Below are 18442 nucleotides of genomic sequence, written 5' to 3'. Positions count from 1 at the left end.
AATATGCACATGTAAAATAACAATCATACACAATAAAATAATTTATAATTTAAAATTTTTGTTATTGTTAAAAATTACTAACCACGGAAACTTAAAACATATACCAGTTGTTTAAATTAACATTTTCTGTACACAATTTAATTTCAAGTCACTAAAATATAAACCACTTTTTTCACCACCCGGTTGTCCTAGACTGAGAAGTCATTTTCGTTTGGAATCGTTTTTCGTATACAATGATACCTATTATTGGATTCAAATTTAACACACTAATTTTAGTGATCTACTATATATCTGAGATCCACTCAATACCTACTGTATAGCAGAGCATTACCCACTTGACCACCCTTTTTTTGTTTTGTTTTGAGAGTGTTTTTTGCTAAAAGTACAGTGTCAGTCAAACTTTAAATGTTGAGTTTGACAAAAAAAAAAAAAAAAACGTATAATTAATTTCAAAATTTACCAAAATTGTTTGGTAAACATAAATTAAAAACAAGTTTGAAAATTTTGATTATAATATTAATGTTAAAAGCATTTATTTTAAGTCAATTCAGTTGTGTATAGACTAGTATACACTATAAAAACAAGTATCCAAACATTCCAAACACAATCTACAAATATATTAATGTTAAAAATAATTCCTATTAATTTAAAATTTAATAGATTTCAATTATTTTCAATACAATTTTAACTAGTTCATTGAAACTTATAACTTATTTCACTAATTATTATATAATACCTAGATACCTAAATTAGAGATATTAAAATGTTACTAAAAATAGTTAAAAGTTTAAATATTTTAACATATTGTTTATAATATGAAATTTCAAAAATTGAAGTTTAATCTAAATTATAAAATGTTTACAATACTATTAAAATAACTATCAAATATTAGAATAATACATTTAAAAAATTTTTTTTTGTCTTTAAATAACAAATTTTATTATAAATGATTATAATAGAGTAAATAAATTAGCGTTTCAGTATCAAACTCATAAGTTATAAAGTGAACATATTTTCACAACAAGTATTAGTTTCAGTATTGTCTACTCATTAAACAATTACCAAACTACTTAATTTTCTATTAGAGATATATAAATAGGAATCATAAATATTAAATAATAATAACGTTCAAATATTATGTTTTAGAAAATAAATATAAAAGCAATGCATTTCAAAACAAAAATTAATGATATAATTTAACATATTATTAACAATAATGTATAACAATTAAATGGACGAATATTGAAAACATTGTAATATTAAGATAAGATTAAATAATATTTTAATATGAACAAAAGCAAAGAAAAATATCAAAATTGGAATAATACTTGACTTTGATTTAAAACAATAATAAAGCCCATCCGTTGACTCTTAACTAATTTCGGAATGTTTTCATAATTATTTTTTCAAAACAATTTACTGAATAATTGATTAATTAATTAAAAAGAACAGTAAATAAAATATCTAATGTATCATAGTACCTAAATCTAGACAACCTTCTTCTTCCATCTTAGTTAAGAATTTAATCACTCTTACTTTTGGATCTGTTTGACGGGCCATATCAATCAAAGCCAACAGCTTTTTTATACCAATAAAAACACTAAACCATAAAAAAATCACCATTAGTATAAGGTCATATTATTATTTTTTAGAATTAAAAAACTGTTAAGTATATAAACTCACTTGTGTCCAGATATTTGGTTGTATATCTTGTGGATATCTTGTTTTGTAAACAAATCAAATTGTTCTAGAACCGTAATAAGTTCTTCTGGTTGACTGAGATTAGGGACATGAAGTACAGCAGTAAATGCAGATAACATCTCCATTTCTTCTAGTACTTGTTTACGACTGCTGGTACACAATACTAAAAGCTTTTTACCTTTAGGGGGTTGTTTTTTTAACAGAACCAATAGAGCTTGTAATGTTAAGTTAGAATATCTTGGTCCAATTGACCCATAGTCTAATAAACGTTCAATATTATCAACTAAAATACAACTAAGTTGAGATCTGTATGCATCATCAAAGATCTGGAAAAAAATACAAGAATTTTTAAATTGTAGTTAATACCAGTTGGTAGTTTACATAATTAATAATTAACACTCAATGTCTCTTGAAATTTTAAAATAATTTACATTATAAATATGGAAGGAGATTCAAACATTTTAAAGTAGTTTATACATTTTTTTCAAAATTTTACCAAATTATGGATTAATTTAAAATTCTTAACTAAAACCTATTACAATGTAGAATGAGGATAATTATAGTTTAAATTTGATTTGTATATAGGTATTTATGAATGTATGATTAATTTTGTAAATAAAATAACAGATTATTTTATTTTTAAATAAGTGATTCATAAGAGCATTTGATAGTGAGAGAGGTAGCTAGAAGAATATTACATCTTTCAAAATAGTAATTGCAACATAATATGAGAGGATGTCATATTTATTTTCTGTCCATTATAGGGATAGTAGATGACAGCCGAGTTGTCTGCATGGATGCTTTGCTGCTACTACCGTCCCGAAGAGCAAATATTAGTCTATCATCAACAGTTGACTAGTACAAATAACTTAAAATGCATTAAGAATGGGTGTGGCTGTGACTGTCAGCGATAAAAGCTTGTTGCTGCCGTTTACTATTCTTATTAGCCTAACCTGTCGGTTATAACACGCGTCGTCACCGATTTGAATCCCATTCACAGGTGGCACTACTTTCTGGGCAGGTTAGAGTCCCTAACTACACCTAGATGGTGCTCAATTAGAAATTCTGTCAAAAAGGTGTCCAAACTAGACCTTTAAGACCTACTCCTGGGCTTTCTGCCATACACAAAAAAAATGTCTGTTCACAATTATCAATAACATTGTATAACAATTATGTCAATTTTTATGTTTTATGTTTCATACTACAAATCAAATTTAGATGGGTTTTAAGAATTTAAGGCGATTTTGAGTGTTTATAGTAATTTTATATTAGGATATTTGCTAAGAATATACTTTTCTGATTTGTAAGCATTTTGCTGTTTCTGTGAATCCAACCATATCTTCTGGTGAACACACTTTGACAAAGGGGAAATCTGAATCTTTAGCCAACTTTGCAGCTAGAGCAGTTTTTCCTGAATTTGGCGGTCCTTCAATGAGTACAGAGACAAGGCCAAATGTATCAGCTACACGAGCTTGCTGTGTAAGCAATGTTCCATCTTCTAAAATTCCACTGACAGACGGACCCCAAGTTATAATACCACGAGCTAAGAAGTGTTCCAAAGCTTCAGCACTAGCACCAAACGCGGGTTTTATATCATATTCCAATGCATGTAGAAAATCTTCCTTGCACACTTGAAGTTTTTCAGATGCATCAGGATCAACTTCTACCTTATTATTGGCTTTTATCAAACGATTCATGGCTGTTGATTGAGCAGCACGAACTAAACCTTCCAACTCGGCACCACTGAAGTTTTTAGTTCGTATTGAAAGTTCCTAAACATTTAAGACACATAAAATATAAATAGATTTTATCGACCTAAAAATAAATATTAATACGTTAATACTATTTAGATAATTTACCTTCATGTCTACATCATCAGCAATCTTTTTAAATTCTTTCATACGTGTTGTGTGGATATTCAAAATTTGATGACGACCATGTTCATCAGGTAAACTTATTTCCATTTGTACCTACATTCAAGTAATTATGACATTGTTGCTAACAAATTCATATGAAATATCTTACTTCAAGTCGGCCAGGTCTCAGTAACGCTTCATCAATCATGTCTCTTCTATTAGTCATACCTATAACTAAGATGTTATTTAGTTGCTCGACTCCATCAATTTTAGCTAACAATTGATTAACTACAGTGTCGTGTACTCCTGTATTTCCTCCAACAGAACCTCTTGCTTTACAAATAGCATCAATTTCATCAAAGATAATTATATGTAAGCCACTAGCTGAACCAGACTAAAATATAAATATAAAAATAAGAATTAAGCTTAATTAAATTAATAATCAAACATACTTTCTTTTCTTCTTCTTCAGCATCTGCGAATAACCTTCTTATATTTGCTTCAGATTCACCAACATATTTATCCAAAATTTGCGGGCCATTAACAATTTTGGGTTCACGTGCATTTAACATTTGTCCAATTTGTCTAGCCATCAATGTTTTACCAGTTCCAGGTGGACCATAAAGCAAAATACCTTTGACGTGTTTGCACCCTAAGTAAATGAAAAATATACTTAGCCTATTTAAAAATGAGGTATTTTTAATTCAAATTGATTTTACCAAGTTGTTCAATTATCTCTTGTGGAAATACTCTAGATGCAAATGCTCTTCTAAAAATAGCATTAAACTCTGTATCCAAACCACCAATTCCCATTTTATTGAAGTCAAAATCTGGATTTATAATTGATACACGTGCTTGTTGGCTATAAATATTAAGCAACATTATACTCAGAAAGTAGGAATCAACAATTGAATATTAATAAGAAAAATCAAATTACCATTTTGACTTTCCGACCAACATTAATGAAGTATTGGAGCCGACTACAAATCGTACAGCTGTATTGCTCAAACATTTCCCATATTGAATAGACCGGGGTTTTGCTCCTGAATTAATTTCTTGAGAATTTACACCTAAAAATGTATATTGCACGCTTTTTATAACACTTTAAACATTTTCTATGTCTGTCTCAATTTTATTATTGTAATATGTGAACTATGTTAAAATTGTTTTTCAATTTAAACAAATAATATATTATAAAAAACATTAACTATAAAACACATTTTTAAATTATTCTTTTTCTTGTTAAATTTTAATAGTTCGTAGTAAATCTAAAATTAAAGTTTGTATGCACTACTATTTTTAAAGTAAATCAATCAATATTTAAGATGACAAAGTTTAGAGGATCTCGTATATTTATAAAGATCCGAATTGGTTCAAACTTTAATTTCCAATTTTATAAATTATAAATACTAATTACCAATAATTTACCTTCAATGCTTTTGATCTTAATTGTCATTAATGGTTTTTCTGGTAACTGAAATAATAATGTCTGACTGACAGATAAAACGTGATTTGTGAAATTTACTAAAAACTCTTTAGCCATCATGTCAGTATCAAACTGTTCATTAGCTTTTGACCTAAAATATACATGTATATATATTATTTATTTATACTAGAAACTTTTTTTTTGTCTATTTTAAATACATAATAATTTACTTACTTATTCTTTTGAAAATAGTCAATTTCAGCTTCAACTGAACACAAAAAATCGATAGCTGTATTGCCCGGATAAGAAGTAATACTGATTGGCTGATTGATAGACAGTTGGGCCCATTCTCGTTGATTCACAGAAAAAGCTATGCATCCTCGTGGAGGAGGATTTTTCACAAACAATATTGTAAACCAAAACTTAAGATCTGGTTTGAGTTGATGTTGGACCTCTATGTATCTAAACATAATTTTATTTAGCATGTTTAAACAATGATATTAATGTGATTGCTTTCACGTACTTTGTATCGCTTCGAAAGTCTTCATCATTAACCACTGCACAATTCGTAAGAGCCCAATCGTCTGCCAAACATTTGATTGCCTTGTAAACCTATAATAATCAGTAGAATGATAAATAATTTGTTAGTTTGAATGTAGTTGGCGATAGTTAATCAAAACAGTCAAAAACTAAAGTCTTACCACCATTTTTCTGCGGTGACTGAGTGAGTGAACTTTTAACAAATACAATTACATTAGTAGGACACCACTACCGAACGATTTGAATATTTCCTTTTGATGACACACGAATATTAAATAAATAAATAATATAATAGTGAATGCTGAAATCGGTAAAATCCGTGTAGTCACTGGTCATAAACACCACTTTACTATCAAGTATCAACGTTGTTATCAATGAACGTTTAAAAATCAATAATGGAAGGAGAAATGCGCATGCTTCGTGACACAGTTATGGTAGGCGTTCATAAAATATATGTTGAGACGTGGAGTTCTGACTGCTATAATGCTATATTATGCTATATATAGTATATAGGCTTTGTAGGGACACTGTGACTAGGGGCCAGGGGGAAAGTATTATACATTATAATGTACCGTGCCTGGGTGGCTGGGTGTCTTACACTGATACACACACACGCGAATATACAATACAATATTTACCATTTAGACCATTTTATGGTACGTACTTGGCAAATGGCAGTAGTAGTGTAGCGCACACGCGCATGTGGCACGACTATTATATCGTATTATAGAAATAAAAATGTAGCCGCAGGGTCATCCCCCAAAAATGAATTCAACGGGTGTAACGCGCAAGAAACAAAATTCAGTTTATTACACATAATATTGTACACGGCTGTGGTCATAATATGACGTGTATTGATTTTACAAAATGTGTGATTTTGTCTGTCATCACCTCTAGAAGCAGTAAAAATGTTTAAATTTTCAAATTTATTGGTGGGGAAGCAAATCTAGTTAGTAGTTGGTACTTAGGGTTGGTTTTTAGTACTTCCGTTTAGTAATTCAGAAAATAAAAATCGGGAATTTTTTAGCAGAACCGTTAACAGTAATCCGTCTTCTTATTTCATTGTTATTCAAACACAAATAATGGTATAAACTAGAGAATTTAAAAAAATGTTTTTATTTTCTATACATGGTATTGTTTTAAAAATATTACCTATGGCTTTTTGAACAATATGTAATAACATGTAGGTACAATTTTTTTTTAGTCTTCTACTGTTTTACCATAATGATAAAATTGTTTTTGCTCATTCAAAAAGGTTGCAATGTTTTATTTGTTATTTAAAATTTTGTATGTTGTTATTAGATCTTTAATTATTATTTTTACATTGGCACACACTGATCACCACTGGTGATAGATACTACGGGGAGATAGATTTTAATTTTTTAATTATTGTTATTGGTTATTTGAGATATAGTTTTAGTGTTTTACCTGTAACAGTTAGAATTAATCGAAAATAATACATACTATTCAATCAAATTGTTTTGTCATGCAAAGGGTTTTCGGTCATCAAACATGTTTCTTAGACGGCTATGTTGTTTGTCAGGAAATGAGTAAAGTTTAAATTCTTTATATGGAAATCGGTCTTCAAAAAATGTTTGAAATCTTACTCCTTCAATGGCTGAGTTTTGATTTAAAATCAAATCATCGATTTCTTTAAAAATGAGATTTAGATATTTAAGTTTTGATGATTTTAAACGTTCTTTACATATACTATCACTAAATTATGAAAAAAATACAATTAACAAAAGATTAAATACAATTTTAGTGATTATTTGAATTACTTACTAGGTGTTTTGAGATTTTTCACAAGACATTTTAAAATAAATACTGGTATTCAAAATTCAAATTCAAATTATTTTACTGAAGTATTGATCAAACATTTAGTTGGGAAGGAAGATAATGAAAAAATATAATGTTATAGCAACTAAGCAATTATTTTATTTTAAAGAAATTACATTTTATAACTATTATATACATGTATAGAAATTTTGTTAATATAATTAAAATATGAAAGTATAAATGGTATCAAAACTCAAAATAAATTATAATATTGATGAATTATTATCAGAATCTTCTTCTTCATCATTTGATGATTTATCGTTGCCTAGAAGTTGAATTAAATCATTTGCTTCAGATTTGTCTTCATCATCTTCATCATCATCATCATCATCATCACTATCATTTGAGCTATCATTCTAATAAGACATAAAAAAAATTATTTTAATAATATTTATATACTATACAAAAAGTTAACAATAAATGTACCTGTGACATTATTTCATCTCCTTTTATATCCATATTTTTCATAGTGCCCATAAACAATGCATCGGTACAACCATTCATGACAATAACATTTTTCACTTTCAATATCAGAGCTTCTAAAATACCTCTTATGTTTGGTAAACAATTACTAAGTGCATTATCTTTAACCACCTGAAATAAACAATAATAAAAAAAAAAAAAGTTTTTATCGATAAATTGATATTCCGTTTTAAGTAGAATCTAACTTTTGTGTAATTGCAAATATTTTGTATGTATCTTGTGATAACTTGAAGGTTTTTTAAAACCTTTGACACTTCTTTAGTACGAACTTTAAATAAATTTTGACATACAGACATTCCTTCAGCTAAGAACAGTTTTAACAATAATATTGAACCCTGTGAATTTAAACTTTAATTATCACAAAAAAAAAAACATTATTATAACCATTAATTGTATTACTTTAACAAATATTAGAAGGTTATCCCTTGAATCTTGTTTTTTTATTATTTGTACTATTTTTTCCATCACATAAATTGCTGATTGCCAAACAATGAGACGGTCCAATTCACTTTCAGCAGTTTTTAAGTCATTTTTAACAGATTCCAACAAAGAGTTGAGTATAACTTTGATTAAAATCTTGAAATTTAATCTAAATACAAAAAGTAAATAAGGATAATACATTGGTTTTTAATTAAATTATTACTTACTTTTTAATTGTTGGCAAAGTTTTTAGTTTATCAGTCTTTGTTTCCATACCTAAAACTTCTTCTTCTAACCAATCAACTATTTCTACTAATTTTTTTCGTTTATCAGTATGACATTGCAAATAGATCTCAAGTAAAAATTTAATTTGATCATTATATTTTTGACCGTTTTCTTCTACACCGTCCATTGAGTACCATTGTCGAGTTAAAAAATGCCAACACGTATCTCCTGGAAAAATGAATTTAAAAATAAATAAAGATAAAAATAGTCTAAAATTTAATATTATTAATTACTTAAAATAACATCATTTTCTGGTTCATCAGTAAAAGTTTTCAAAATTTGTATAATCCTGATTAAACTAACAGCAGCATCTAAATGTAGTATAACATCTTGAAACGCTTTCAGATATTTTATTTTATCTGAAATTAATCCTTTTTTACATGATGGACGTTTAAATTGTGTACTCTGGCTACTCAAATCAGGTCTGTTTGTTATTTTTTTCAAGGCATCTAAAATAATTTTGGAATAAACTATAAGCACCAATAGAGAACTAAAACAGTAGAAGTTTTTTTAATTTAAAATAGTGATTTGAGAATTAAAATAATATAACACTACATCATTAACAAAACTTCTAAGCTAATTGTAAATTATAAGGCCCAAATCCAATTAATTTATATTTATAAATATGTATATTATGTAAATTGTAAAGATAAAGTAAGCATAATTAAGACCTAAGTGTTGATTACTATAGATGTAAAGCTATTATTATAGTATTTTTGATAGTATAAGAATCTAATAATGAGAAGTTATTTTGTATTTTTTATGTTATTTTAGTATACAGCATAAAATCAGAGATAAATCACAATTTTACCATGCAAAAATATGTAATATTTTTTAAAATTTTAATAATACTTAAATAAAACATAGATGTCAAAAATTATAAATTACAATATTATTTAATGACATTAATATTTTTCAATATCAATATTATAAAATAATCTTACTTTTAAAAAGATCATCTGTGTTTGAAGATTCAAAATCATTCCATTGGAATAATACCACTAGAGATTTTAAAATTAATCCAACACAATGTTTCATGTCACAAGACTCTGGCATAAACATTCCAGGGGCATCTAGTATATTATCATTTGACATCAATAAATTCTAAAGAAAAAAATTAAATTTGTACATCTATTTATTTTTATATAATATTTAATTTAAGTTACCTTAAAGAATTCTGAAATAATTTCTAAATCAGTAAACAAGTATGGAAGAAGTTTAATAAAATTTCTAATTATTGTCTTAGTAGGTACTAAAGAAACACTACTAAATCCGACAATATCTTTGGATTTAATTTTAACGAGTGGACTCATCTTTTTGTTTTTAAAAACAACATGCTCCAATTTTTGTAATACATCTTCCATTAAATAACGTAACTCTGAAGGACCTAATTCAGGTGTAAACTCTTCATTCTAAAAATTAATTAAGAAAATTATTGTTATCCTAAATCACAAATTAGTTAGGTTTGTAAAGTAAAAAATAAAGAGACTAAAGACTTATGGAAGCAAGCAAATAGCCAATTAAATTATGTAAATTGTATTGTATTTTAATGTCTTAGTTTTTATTCTACTTACATAAAAAGATTGATAATATTTATTTTATGATATTATAATAATGTAAAATTAGAAAATATTAATTAGGTTAACTTTATTATACACAAATCATATTGTAAGCTGACTAGTTTATTCAGTACATGAAAAACTCAATTACTTCATAATAAACAACTTAACTATTAACATATCCAAATTCTATAAATCATGTAAGCGAAAAAATTAAATATCTTTATTTTTAATTTAGTTTACCCCTCCCGGTTAGCAAATTACAGCATACTACAGAATTTTTTTTCCGATTAACAGAGGGGTTTGCCTCCGTATTAATATTTAAAAATTGGCGCCTATAGACCTAATTCTGTGTTATGAACCTCTGCACACAAGTTAGCCACCAAGTTGTCTCATCAACTTGAATTAAGTATAAAAATATTTTTCTTTACCCATTTTTAATATTTTAAAGTTTTAAACAAATATGTATTAGACATCAATTTCTATTCTATCAACTGTGCTAAATACATTTCTCGGCTCACGCCAATATTTAAAAACACACCCATAACCTCCTCTTAATTCTTATCTGTACATATTACGTTAATCTACAATCTTTATTACAATTTATTTTATAAACATTAATTAATTTATAGTTATAATATCAAATTATAAACATTATAAATATACGTAACACTGTTATATTGTAGTCATCAAATGGTTATTTACTGTAAAAAAAACAGCATATAGTTTACCCGACAATATTTCATATAATATTAATTATTGAACTATTTAAAATGAGATAAGTATTGGGTAATAATGAATATTTTTGTCAGCGACGATTAAATGGCATCAAATTAACAACTTCAGCTAAACAAAACTAAGATTCTCATACAAGTTGGCCATCCAGAACTGATCTCATTTTGAATAGAATAGTATATTATAGGTTATAAGTTATAAGTTATAACATAATATAATATAGTTTATCTACCTTAATAGTTTTACCCAATTAATAATTGTACATACTTAAATATACTATTTTTAGAGCTATATTTCAAAGTTGATTTGATTTTATTTTTTTTAACAAACCTGTTCAGGGTCAGGATTGACAACAAACTTTTGTGTCAGTATAAGCCAAGTATCAATATCAAGCTCACGAAAATAATGATTATAAATACTAAGATCCACTTCATTTTCTAAAACATCATCATTTTCATCTTCTACTAAATTTGTAATATTAAAATTTGATGAATTGGTTGATTCTAGAGAAGTACTTTTCTTTTCATTTACTGTTTTCTTTCCTTTAGCATTAGTATTTTTCTTCTTAGATTTCAATGATTTTCTAAACAAACAATTAAATATGTAATTACCAAAAAATTCTATCTTCTTTTTTTTACATACTTTTTATTCTTAATAAAGTTTGGTTTTTCTACATTTAATCCATAATAACAAAATGGTGGAATGTATTCTGGTTCATACATTACTGATAAACATTTTTTTATTGTCTTAATCAAATATACGATAGTTCTTAATCTAATAAGCACCTTTAGAAAAATAAATAATTAATTTTCATGATCATTTATATTTAAAACACAACTAAAAATGAATTTACTTTGTCTCCATTTTTTTGTTTAATCAAATAAGAAAAACAATTAATAACTTCATGAAACCAATTGACAGCATGAAAAAGTGTATGGATTACAACGGTTTGTTGTTCTGGAGATAACATTTCAAATTCATCAATAGTTTTACTAGTAGGCATTACAAGTGGACATCCTAGTAATGCATCAATTTCAGTTAAATCTTCCCGTTCCAAACCTCTAACTAAACGAAACATTGATGTCAAAGCATTTGAATGACAGCTTTGTAAACCCATCACTATAGCATTATCTAATTTTTTCATTTCACCAATGACTTTAGGACATAAATTGACAGCAATAATCTCATCAAGTTCTTTATCAAGGCAAAACGTTAAAGAACAATCAACTAAACAGTTCCTATAAAATTAAATATTATATTAGCTTAGTACAATAATTTTAATTATAACCAATAATGAAATAACAATTTCAACAAATGCTTACTCATTATTAAAATCGTTAGCGGCAATCAAAAAACTGTATTGAAAATTTTTTTTCATTACTGAAGATACAGCATACTAAAAAAAAAAAACAGCCAATATTTAGTGACTAATTGTTTAAAATTGCAATACTATAAAAATCAATCAATGACAAGTAAAAAAAAAAATACCATGAAAGTTTTATCAAAGGGAAGACCATGAAATAGCATAAGTGAAAATTGGTCAAAAAACAAAATTTGAGAATCTGTATCTGATTGGGTTCTCGTTACCAATAATTCTATAACAAAAAATTATGGTAATAAAATTCAATATAATATTTATACCTATTATATTACCTATAAGGGAATAAGCTTCTTTTGCCTTTTTAGTTAGTAAAATATCATCATTGGACCTATCAATTGAGATACTTTCTTCATCGGGAGACAATAGCACTATGTGTTTTATTAACATAACTGCACCAATAATTCCAACTCGTTGAGATCTAAAATAACACATTAAAAAGAAAATAATTTTCATACATAAAAAAAATAAATATATATATATTTATTTACACAATGTTAAGGGAACAAAGCTCTTTTTGTACAAATATATTTATCTCATCTTGGAACACTGAACAGTTGTTAATTCCATCAGGGCCTTCTGAATAGGCAATTTTACACAACATATCTAAAACTTGAGCTATGTCTTTAGTAGAAAAATCATGAACTTTATTCATAAAAACATACTGCACAAAAAATATACATCATCAATAACACACAAATAACATTTAAACTATTTTAATTTTTGACTAATATTGAATCATAATAACCATTAAACGAGTAGCTAATGGTTGAACTTTGTCGATCCTTTTTTCAGTTAATTCAGTTAGTATATTTAATACATTTTCAATAGTCCCCTTGTTACCTGTACCCAATAAAACAAGAAGTTCATCCACAATCCATTTACACCAACATTGATCAATATTATCAAAACAGTTACTGAAAATGTAAATACACAATTAACTAAAGTTTAACAAATTTGATTTTTCTTAAGAACACTATATACTTACACTACCATACTAGACACAACTTCAATTGAAACATGGTCAGTAGCTTTAAGAAGATTGGAAAATAAATCAATAAACATTTCAAAATATTGTTTGAATACCTTAAAATATAATAAAACAAGTACATTTAAATAAACTTACTTTTATTATTCTATCATAACAATACTATCATGAATAACTAACCGGAGTAAATATCTGAAAAGTCTTCACAATAATTTCTGAGCGAATAAATCCATTCTTTAAACGCTCTTTAAAAATTGATAAAACAGTATTTTTCATTGAATGAATATTAAAAGATGCTGAATATGCCAAAAACATGATAACAACATCTAAAGGTCTAAAATATAATACAAATAAATTAATAAAAATATTTATATTAAATGACACTCATAATTATTTTAATCTTAAAATTAATATTTCAGACTAAATATATTATAAGTCTATGTACATTTATATTATTTAATATTGATTTATTTACATGTGTTCTGCATGGGATTGTACTTGGCTTATAATCTTTATCCAAACCTCTAATAACAATTTGCATGACAAAAACTTATCGTGTATACAATTGAAAATTATAAGTTGTATACTTGATAAATTATCAGTCGTTGAAATTTGTGAAATACTTTCTGATGTTGAAAATGGAAGTTCTGACCTTAAACCATTTACAATCTGCCATTAAAATAGTAAAAATTAAATTGAGTTATATTTAAAAATTCTATTTGACTTTAAAAATTAAATAGGTATTTACTCTTTCAGCTACAGCACGATCATATACTTTAATTAAAAATCTAACTAATGCTGGAAGTATATCCGGTGGAGTATGATGAATAACAGGTATCATATCTACTTGAATTAATGATAATTCCTCTTTGCTGATGTTTAATTGATTAATGGTCTCCAAAATAGTAGCCATTAATTCTTTGTCATTTCTAAGAAGCTTACTAAAAAGAATAATAAAACATTAAAATTACTATACAATTTGAATATATTCAATTTATTAATTTTACCATAACTCTTCAAGTGCATCGTGATCTTCACTATCAAGTACTATATCTGGAATCGATAAAATAAGTTCTCTTTTAATATCAATATCAGACATGACGTACAGACTGTCAAATAATTTATTGCAAGTTTTTCTTAAATCCAAGACGGTATATTGATATTTAAATGGCCTAATCAATAATCGTACCCATTTTTGTACTGGAAAAACTGAATCATCACTAAAATTCAAAGTATAAATGAAGAAACTATTAGATATTGATAATTAATCAAATGAATAACAGCATTATAGTTAATATTATTTACGTTGTGTCTTCTAAATTTATTTCTGCCATTTTATCGAACAAAAAGTCAATCATATTTGATTGGAGTTGAGGCACTTGAAGTAAAAGGCGAGCTAGAGTATCTCTTTGTTGTTGAAATTTATTTTCTGGAATAGTCTAATTATAAAAAATATTATAAATTAATGATTTCAAAACAACAGTTTTCTAAAGCTTACTTTATATGGCGAAAGAGCTACTTTGAGATTTATTTTATCATTGTGGTATGCTTCAAACTCTTTAAAAAATTTATTTACAATGTCAACTTCACCAATTTCTTCAGAATCGTTTGATAGTTTAGATTTAATATTTTGCAAGAATTTGTACTCTTTAACAGCTGAAAATAAATTAAAACCATTGATACAATATTAATATTAAACTGATATTTATAAATGTATGCGTCACATATTGTTGGTAATTAACTCACACAATATATTTTGATCACTTTTTAACTGTAAGCCACAACTCATGAATGTTTGTTTTAAAAAAGAAAAACCATCATCACCATCATTAAATAAAGGCTGTGAACAATCTGTCATTTCATCCACATCATTATCAACTATAGTATTTGTATTATTTATAACAGGAAAATGATCAAAATCATCCAGTATTGATGGCGATTCCGGCGATTTGTTTTCACTCAAACTAGTACTAGTACATGTAAGAGACATCATACTTGGTGTGCTACCATTCAAAGAAGAATTTGTAGACTTCTTGTGCAACTGTGACGAAGCATTTTCGACCACAGCTTTTGGAAACTTTCTTTTATACATAATTATTTCTAATTCAGTAAAAAAAACAATGGTTTGAATAATTGCAATAACAAGTTATTGATATAAAACAAATATTATAATTAAACAAAATTAAATTAAAAATAAACATACAAGCAATCCTGAATCCACAACAAAAATGAATATTTACAAAATTACAACGTACATTGATTTATCACAGATCAATGTAACAAAGAGTTGAATTAACAATAATTTATTGTATAAAATATATAACCCAAAAAAATAATTTGTAATACAGGATCAGTTTATCAAAATTCGAGTTTAAACATTGTTCTGACAAGCTTGAGTATTCACTATCCATTAAACTATATCCCGTATTTTGCTACCAACAACTGGGCTACAAGTTTAAATTATGAAAAGGTTTAAGGTATATCTCTTTTATCATACACGCGATAAAAATAAAAATTCATGTTTGCCATTTGGTATAAATATATTTGAAGAAAACAATAATGAAACTACAAAAATCATAACTCGAAATGGTAACATGAAAATGGCGGGATTTTATTGTTGTGTTCATCACCGTGGATGATAATTTTTTGATAACACAATATTTACCACGGTCTTAGAAGATAACTTCTTTCTTATGACTATGATATTAAACAAACCGATTTTCAGCTAATTTTAGAAAGGATGAATCTTGAAAATGGTGTTTTTCAATTTTTACGTGCAAAATCTTCAAAAGTAAGTATGTTAGGTAAGCTTTGATTTTACCAATTTATTAAGCGCTAAAAACCACACATTTAATAAAAAAAAAAAATTAAAAATATTCAATTCTAAGTATTTAAAAAAAAAAAATGCGCTAAACGAAAAAAATGAAGTTTTTCATCAGTAACTTCAAAACGAAGTTTGAGCGGGCTTTTTTTACATTCTTATAAAGCACCGTAAAACACACATTTTGGAAAAAAAAAATTAAAAATTTGATAGGTTGCTAAACTAGAATCGTTTCCAGATTTATATATATAAGTATAGAAGTCTGTGAGTTGTGTTTCTAATGAAACACAAGACGACTGACTATTGAGGACGGTGTAATTATTAATTTATAGAAATTTAAAATGTTTGATTTATCATACTCATACAAGTCATAGGCACAGGGTCATACATTTTTTTTCTATAAATCTTAATAGTTGATGAATTGATAAAATAATTAAAATTATTGATTAGTCAAAAAGCTTTAAAATATTTATACAAGTTTCCTCTTAGTCTTATTATTATAGCTATTTAAGATTTAACTATATTAATGATACGATAGATAGGTACGATTTTTTTTACATAAGCATAAAAGTTTTAAGTTGACGAAATTGTATACTTAGAACTTAAAAGATAAACGATTTTTGTTATCTTGTTGTCATTCAAAAGTATTATTTGCAGGAATTTGAAACTTTTACATATAGTATTTTATTTAACTTTAATACTTTAGGTAGGTATGTGAAAAGCTGAATGCGAAATGACCGGCGACTGAAGAGTGGAGAGGTACATTTAGTATTTTATTAATGTTAATAATTTATTATATTTAATAAAAATATCTGTAATATTAGTATTTATAGATTTACTTATAGATACCTAATAGGTAGGGATTTACTATTCACAATTCACAGGTATAACCGACATCAAATGTGTCATGTGAATGTGTTTACCTATGTGTTTCATTATCTTTTAGAGTAAAAAAAATGTTTGATCCTCAACTTTGTGGGTGATTTTTGGAATAAAATTGGATCTCGTTGCCAGTTGGAATATAAAGGTTAGGTTAGATCGTTATAGAATAAATAAAACTCGTGAATAAAACTCGTTAAAAAATAAACATTTTCAATACTATACTCAAGATAATGAAAAAAACTGGAATATATTTTATGCAAAATTAGTTTCCAAATAAAATCGGGTTTATCTTTTTGTTATTGTTATAACCGTAGACTTCAATTTTCTCCTGTTTGATTAAAATGTTCAAAAAATGGAATATTTGACTATTTTTGTTACTTAATGGTATTCGAATTTTTCGATTTTTTTTACTATTAACTTTGATAAAAATTGTTGAGGTAGTTCAAACTACTTGGAAATTTAATAAAAAAATTATTTATATACCATTGATATTAAACATAATATGGATACAGCATTCCTTTATACATTCTACATACTACATAGTTTAATATCAATGTTATATACTTATATAATGTATATGCTGTAGAAATGATAGAATATCAAATATTATCACTTATTGTTAACGAAAATTGACTGTTTAGAGCAGTTTACCTGGTGAAACGTTGAATTGACTTCAATTAAATTCAAAAATCTTTATGCAAATATAAAAGAAAGGAAATAAATTCCATTCAAGGAAGGTCACGAATGTCTTGTACAAAAATAATCGTAAAAACACTTCATGTGTTGTTAATTGTTATATACATTAATACCAATAATAACAATTACCTAACAGCGGTAATATGCCCCATGTATTTGCCACCAAACCCTTTCAAAACGATTATCCGTTTAGAAATGCAATTTAACTGACGGGTGCACAGCGATATAGTGTCGATTATTCCTTTTCAATAGATTTCGACTCATGCATAAGTACGTGTATGGAGGTACCTACTTCTACAGTTGAATCACAACGGATTTCGATTTCTAAGTTATTCGCACGGAAAAATCTTATACTGATCTTATAGCTCCCACTTTATCCCCCACAGTTTAATTCTTTCTACACTTTACTACTCTCGAAATAATTTTATTGACAATGTCGAACAAGTTTTAAGGGACAGTTACCTCCATGAGCCACCCCGATTTCGTTCGAAATTGAAATACGGCTATATTGTAGGGGTGAATATACGTCTTAATATTAATGAGAATTATTTTAGGCTATTATATACCTATACTATATTAATAATAGACAATATTTTAATAGAAAAATAAATTTCTACATTAGCGATATAAAATATGTATATATCCTACCTGTAATATGCCAAGTATTTAAGTTGAAATTCTTTGAATTTTCGTAATATCCCTAGAATTTTATATTACACTTACACACAACCATATGAAAATGATCGGAGAAAAATGTTTTAAACACTTGTTAATATTTTTAATTACAAATACATTGATATGGGTAGATAGGCAAGTATAATAATTTAAATTAA

At 26.5% G+C, this 18442-nt stretch overlaps 2 protein-coding genes across 3 annotated transcripts; both read right to left on the bottom strand.

The window, feature by feature from the left end:
* Nucleotides 1–1169: 1169 nt before the first annotated feature.
* LOC114123284 (vesicle-fusing ATPase 1-like) lies at nucleotides 1170–5885 on the bottom strand. The gene is made up of 12 exons (XM_027986196.2): nucleotides 5685–5885; nucleotides 5507–5595; nucleotides 5218–5445; nucleotides 4986–5134; nucleotides 4495–4627; nucleotides 4277–4419; nucleotides 4010–4209; nucleotides 3727–3951; nucleotides 3561–3671; nucleotides 2994–3473; nucleotides 1684–2027; nucleotides 1170–1600 (listed from the first exon to the last, which is right to left on the bottom strand). Exons 1-12 carry the CDS (start codon nucleotides 5688–5690, stop codon nucleotides 1465–1467), a joined length of 2244 nt encoding a protein of 747 aa, XP_027841997.2. The 5' UTR covers nucleotides 5691–5885; the 3' UTR covers nucleotides 1170–1464.
* Nucleotides 5886–7436: 1551 nt separating this feature from the next.
* LOC114123283 (Fanconi anemia group D2 protein) lies at nucleotides 7437–15689 on the bottom strand. Of its 2 annotated transcripts, none has more exons than XM_027986191.2 (25): nucleotides 15414–15689; nucleotides 14957–15310; nucleotides 14709–14866; nucleotides 14516–14649; nucleotides 14218–14430; nucleotides 13959–14151; nucleotides 13686–13879; nucleotides 13391–13544; nucleotides 13211–13308; nucleotides 12971–13139; nucleotides 12714–12886; nucleotides 12498–12643; nucleotides 12333–12439; nucleotides 12167–12240; nucleotides 11698–12082; nucleotides 11487–11629; nucleotides 11175–11427; nucleotides 9717–9962; nucleotides 9495–9654; nucleotides 8784–8999; nucleotides 8493–8718; nucleotides 8245–8434; nucleotides 8031–8180; nucleotides 7789–7956; nucleotides 7437–7718 (listed from the first exon to the last, which is right to left on the bottom strand). In XM_027986191.2, exons 2-25 carry the CDS (start codon nucleotides 15300–15302, stop codon nucleotides 7566–7568), a joined length of 4449 nt encoding a protein of 1482 aa, XP_027841992.1. In that variant the 5' UTR covers nucleotides 15303–15310; nucleotides 15414–15689; the 3' UTR covers nucleotides 7437–7565. The 2 variants fall into 2 exon arrangements, with proteins under 2 accessions (XP_027841992.1, XP_050055916.1); XM_050199959.1 differs by having other exon boundaries at nucleotides 15462–15689.
* Between the last annotated feature and the right edge of the window lie 2753 nt (nucleotides 15690–18442).

This window comes from Aphis gossypii, chromosome 2, assembly GCF_020184175.1.
Source record: "Aphis gossypii isolate Hap1 chromosome 2, ASM2018417v2, whole genome shotgun sequence".
Classification (NCBI taxonomy): domain Eukaryota; kingdom Metazoa; phylum Arthropoda; class Insecta; order Hemiptera; family Aphididae; genus Aphis; species Aphis gossypii.
The sequence above is the reverse complement of the archived record's forward strand: the minus strand, read 5'-3'. Positions and strand labels throughout refer to the sequence as shown.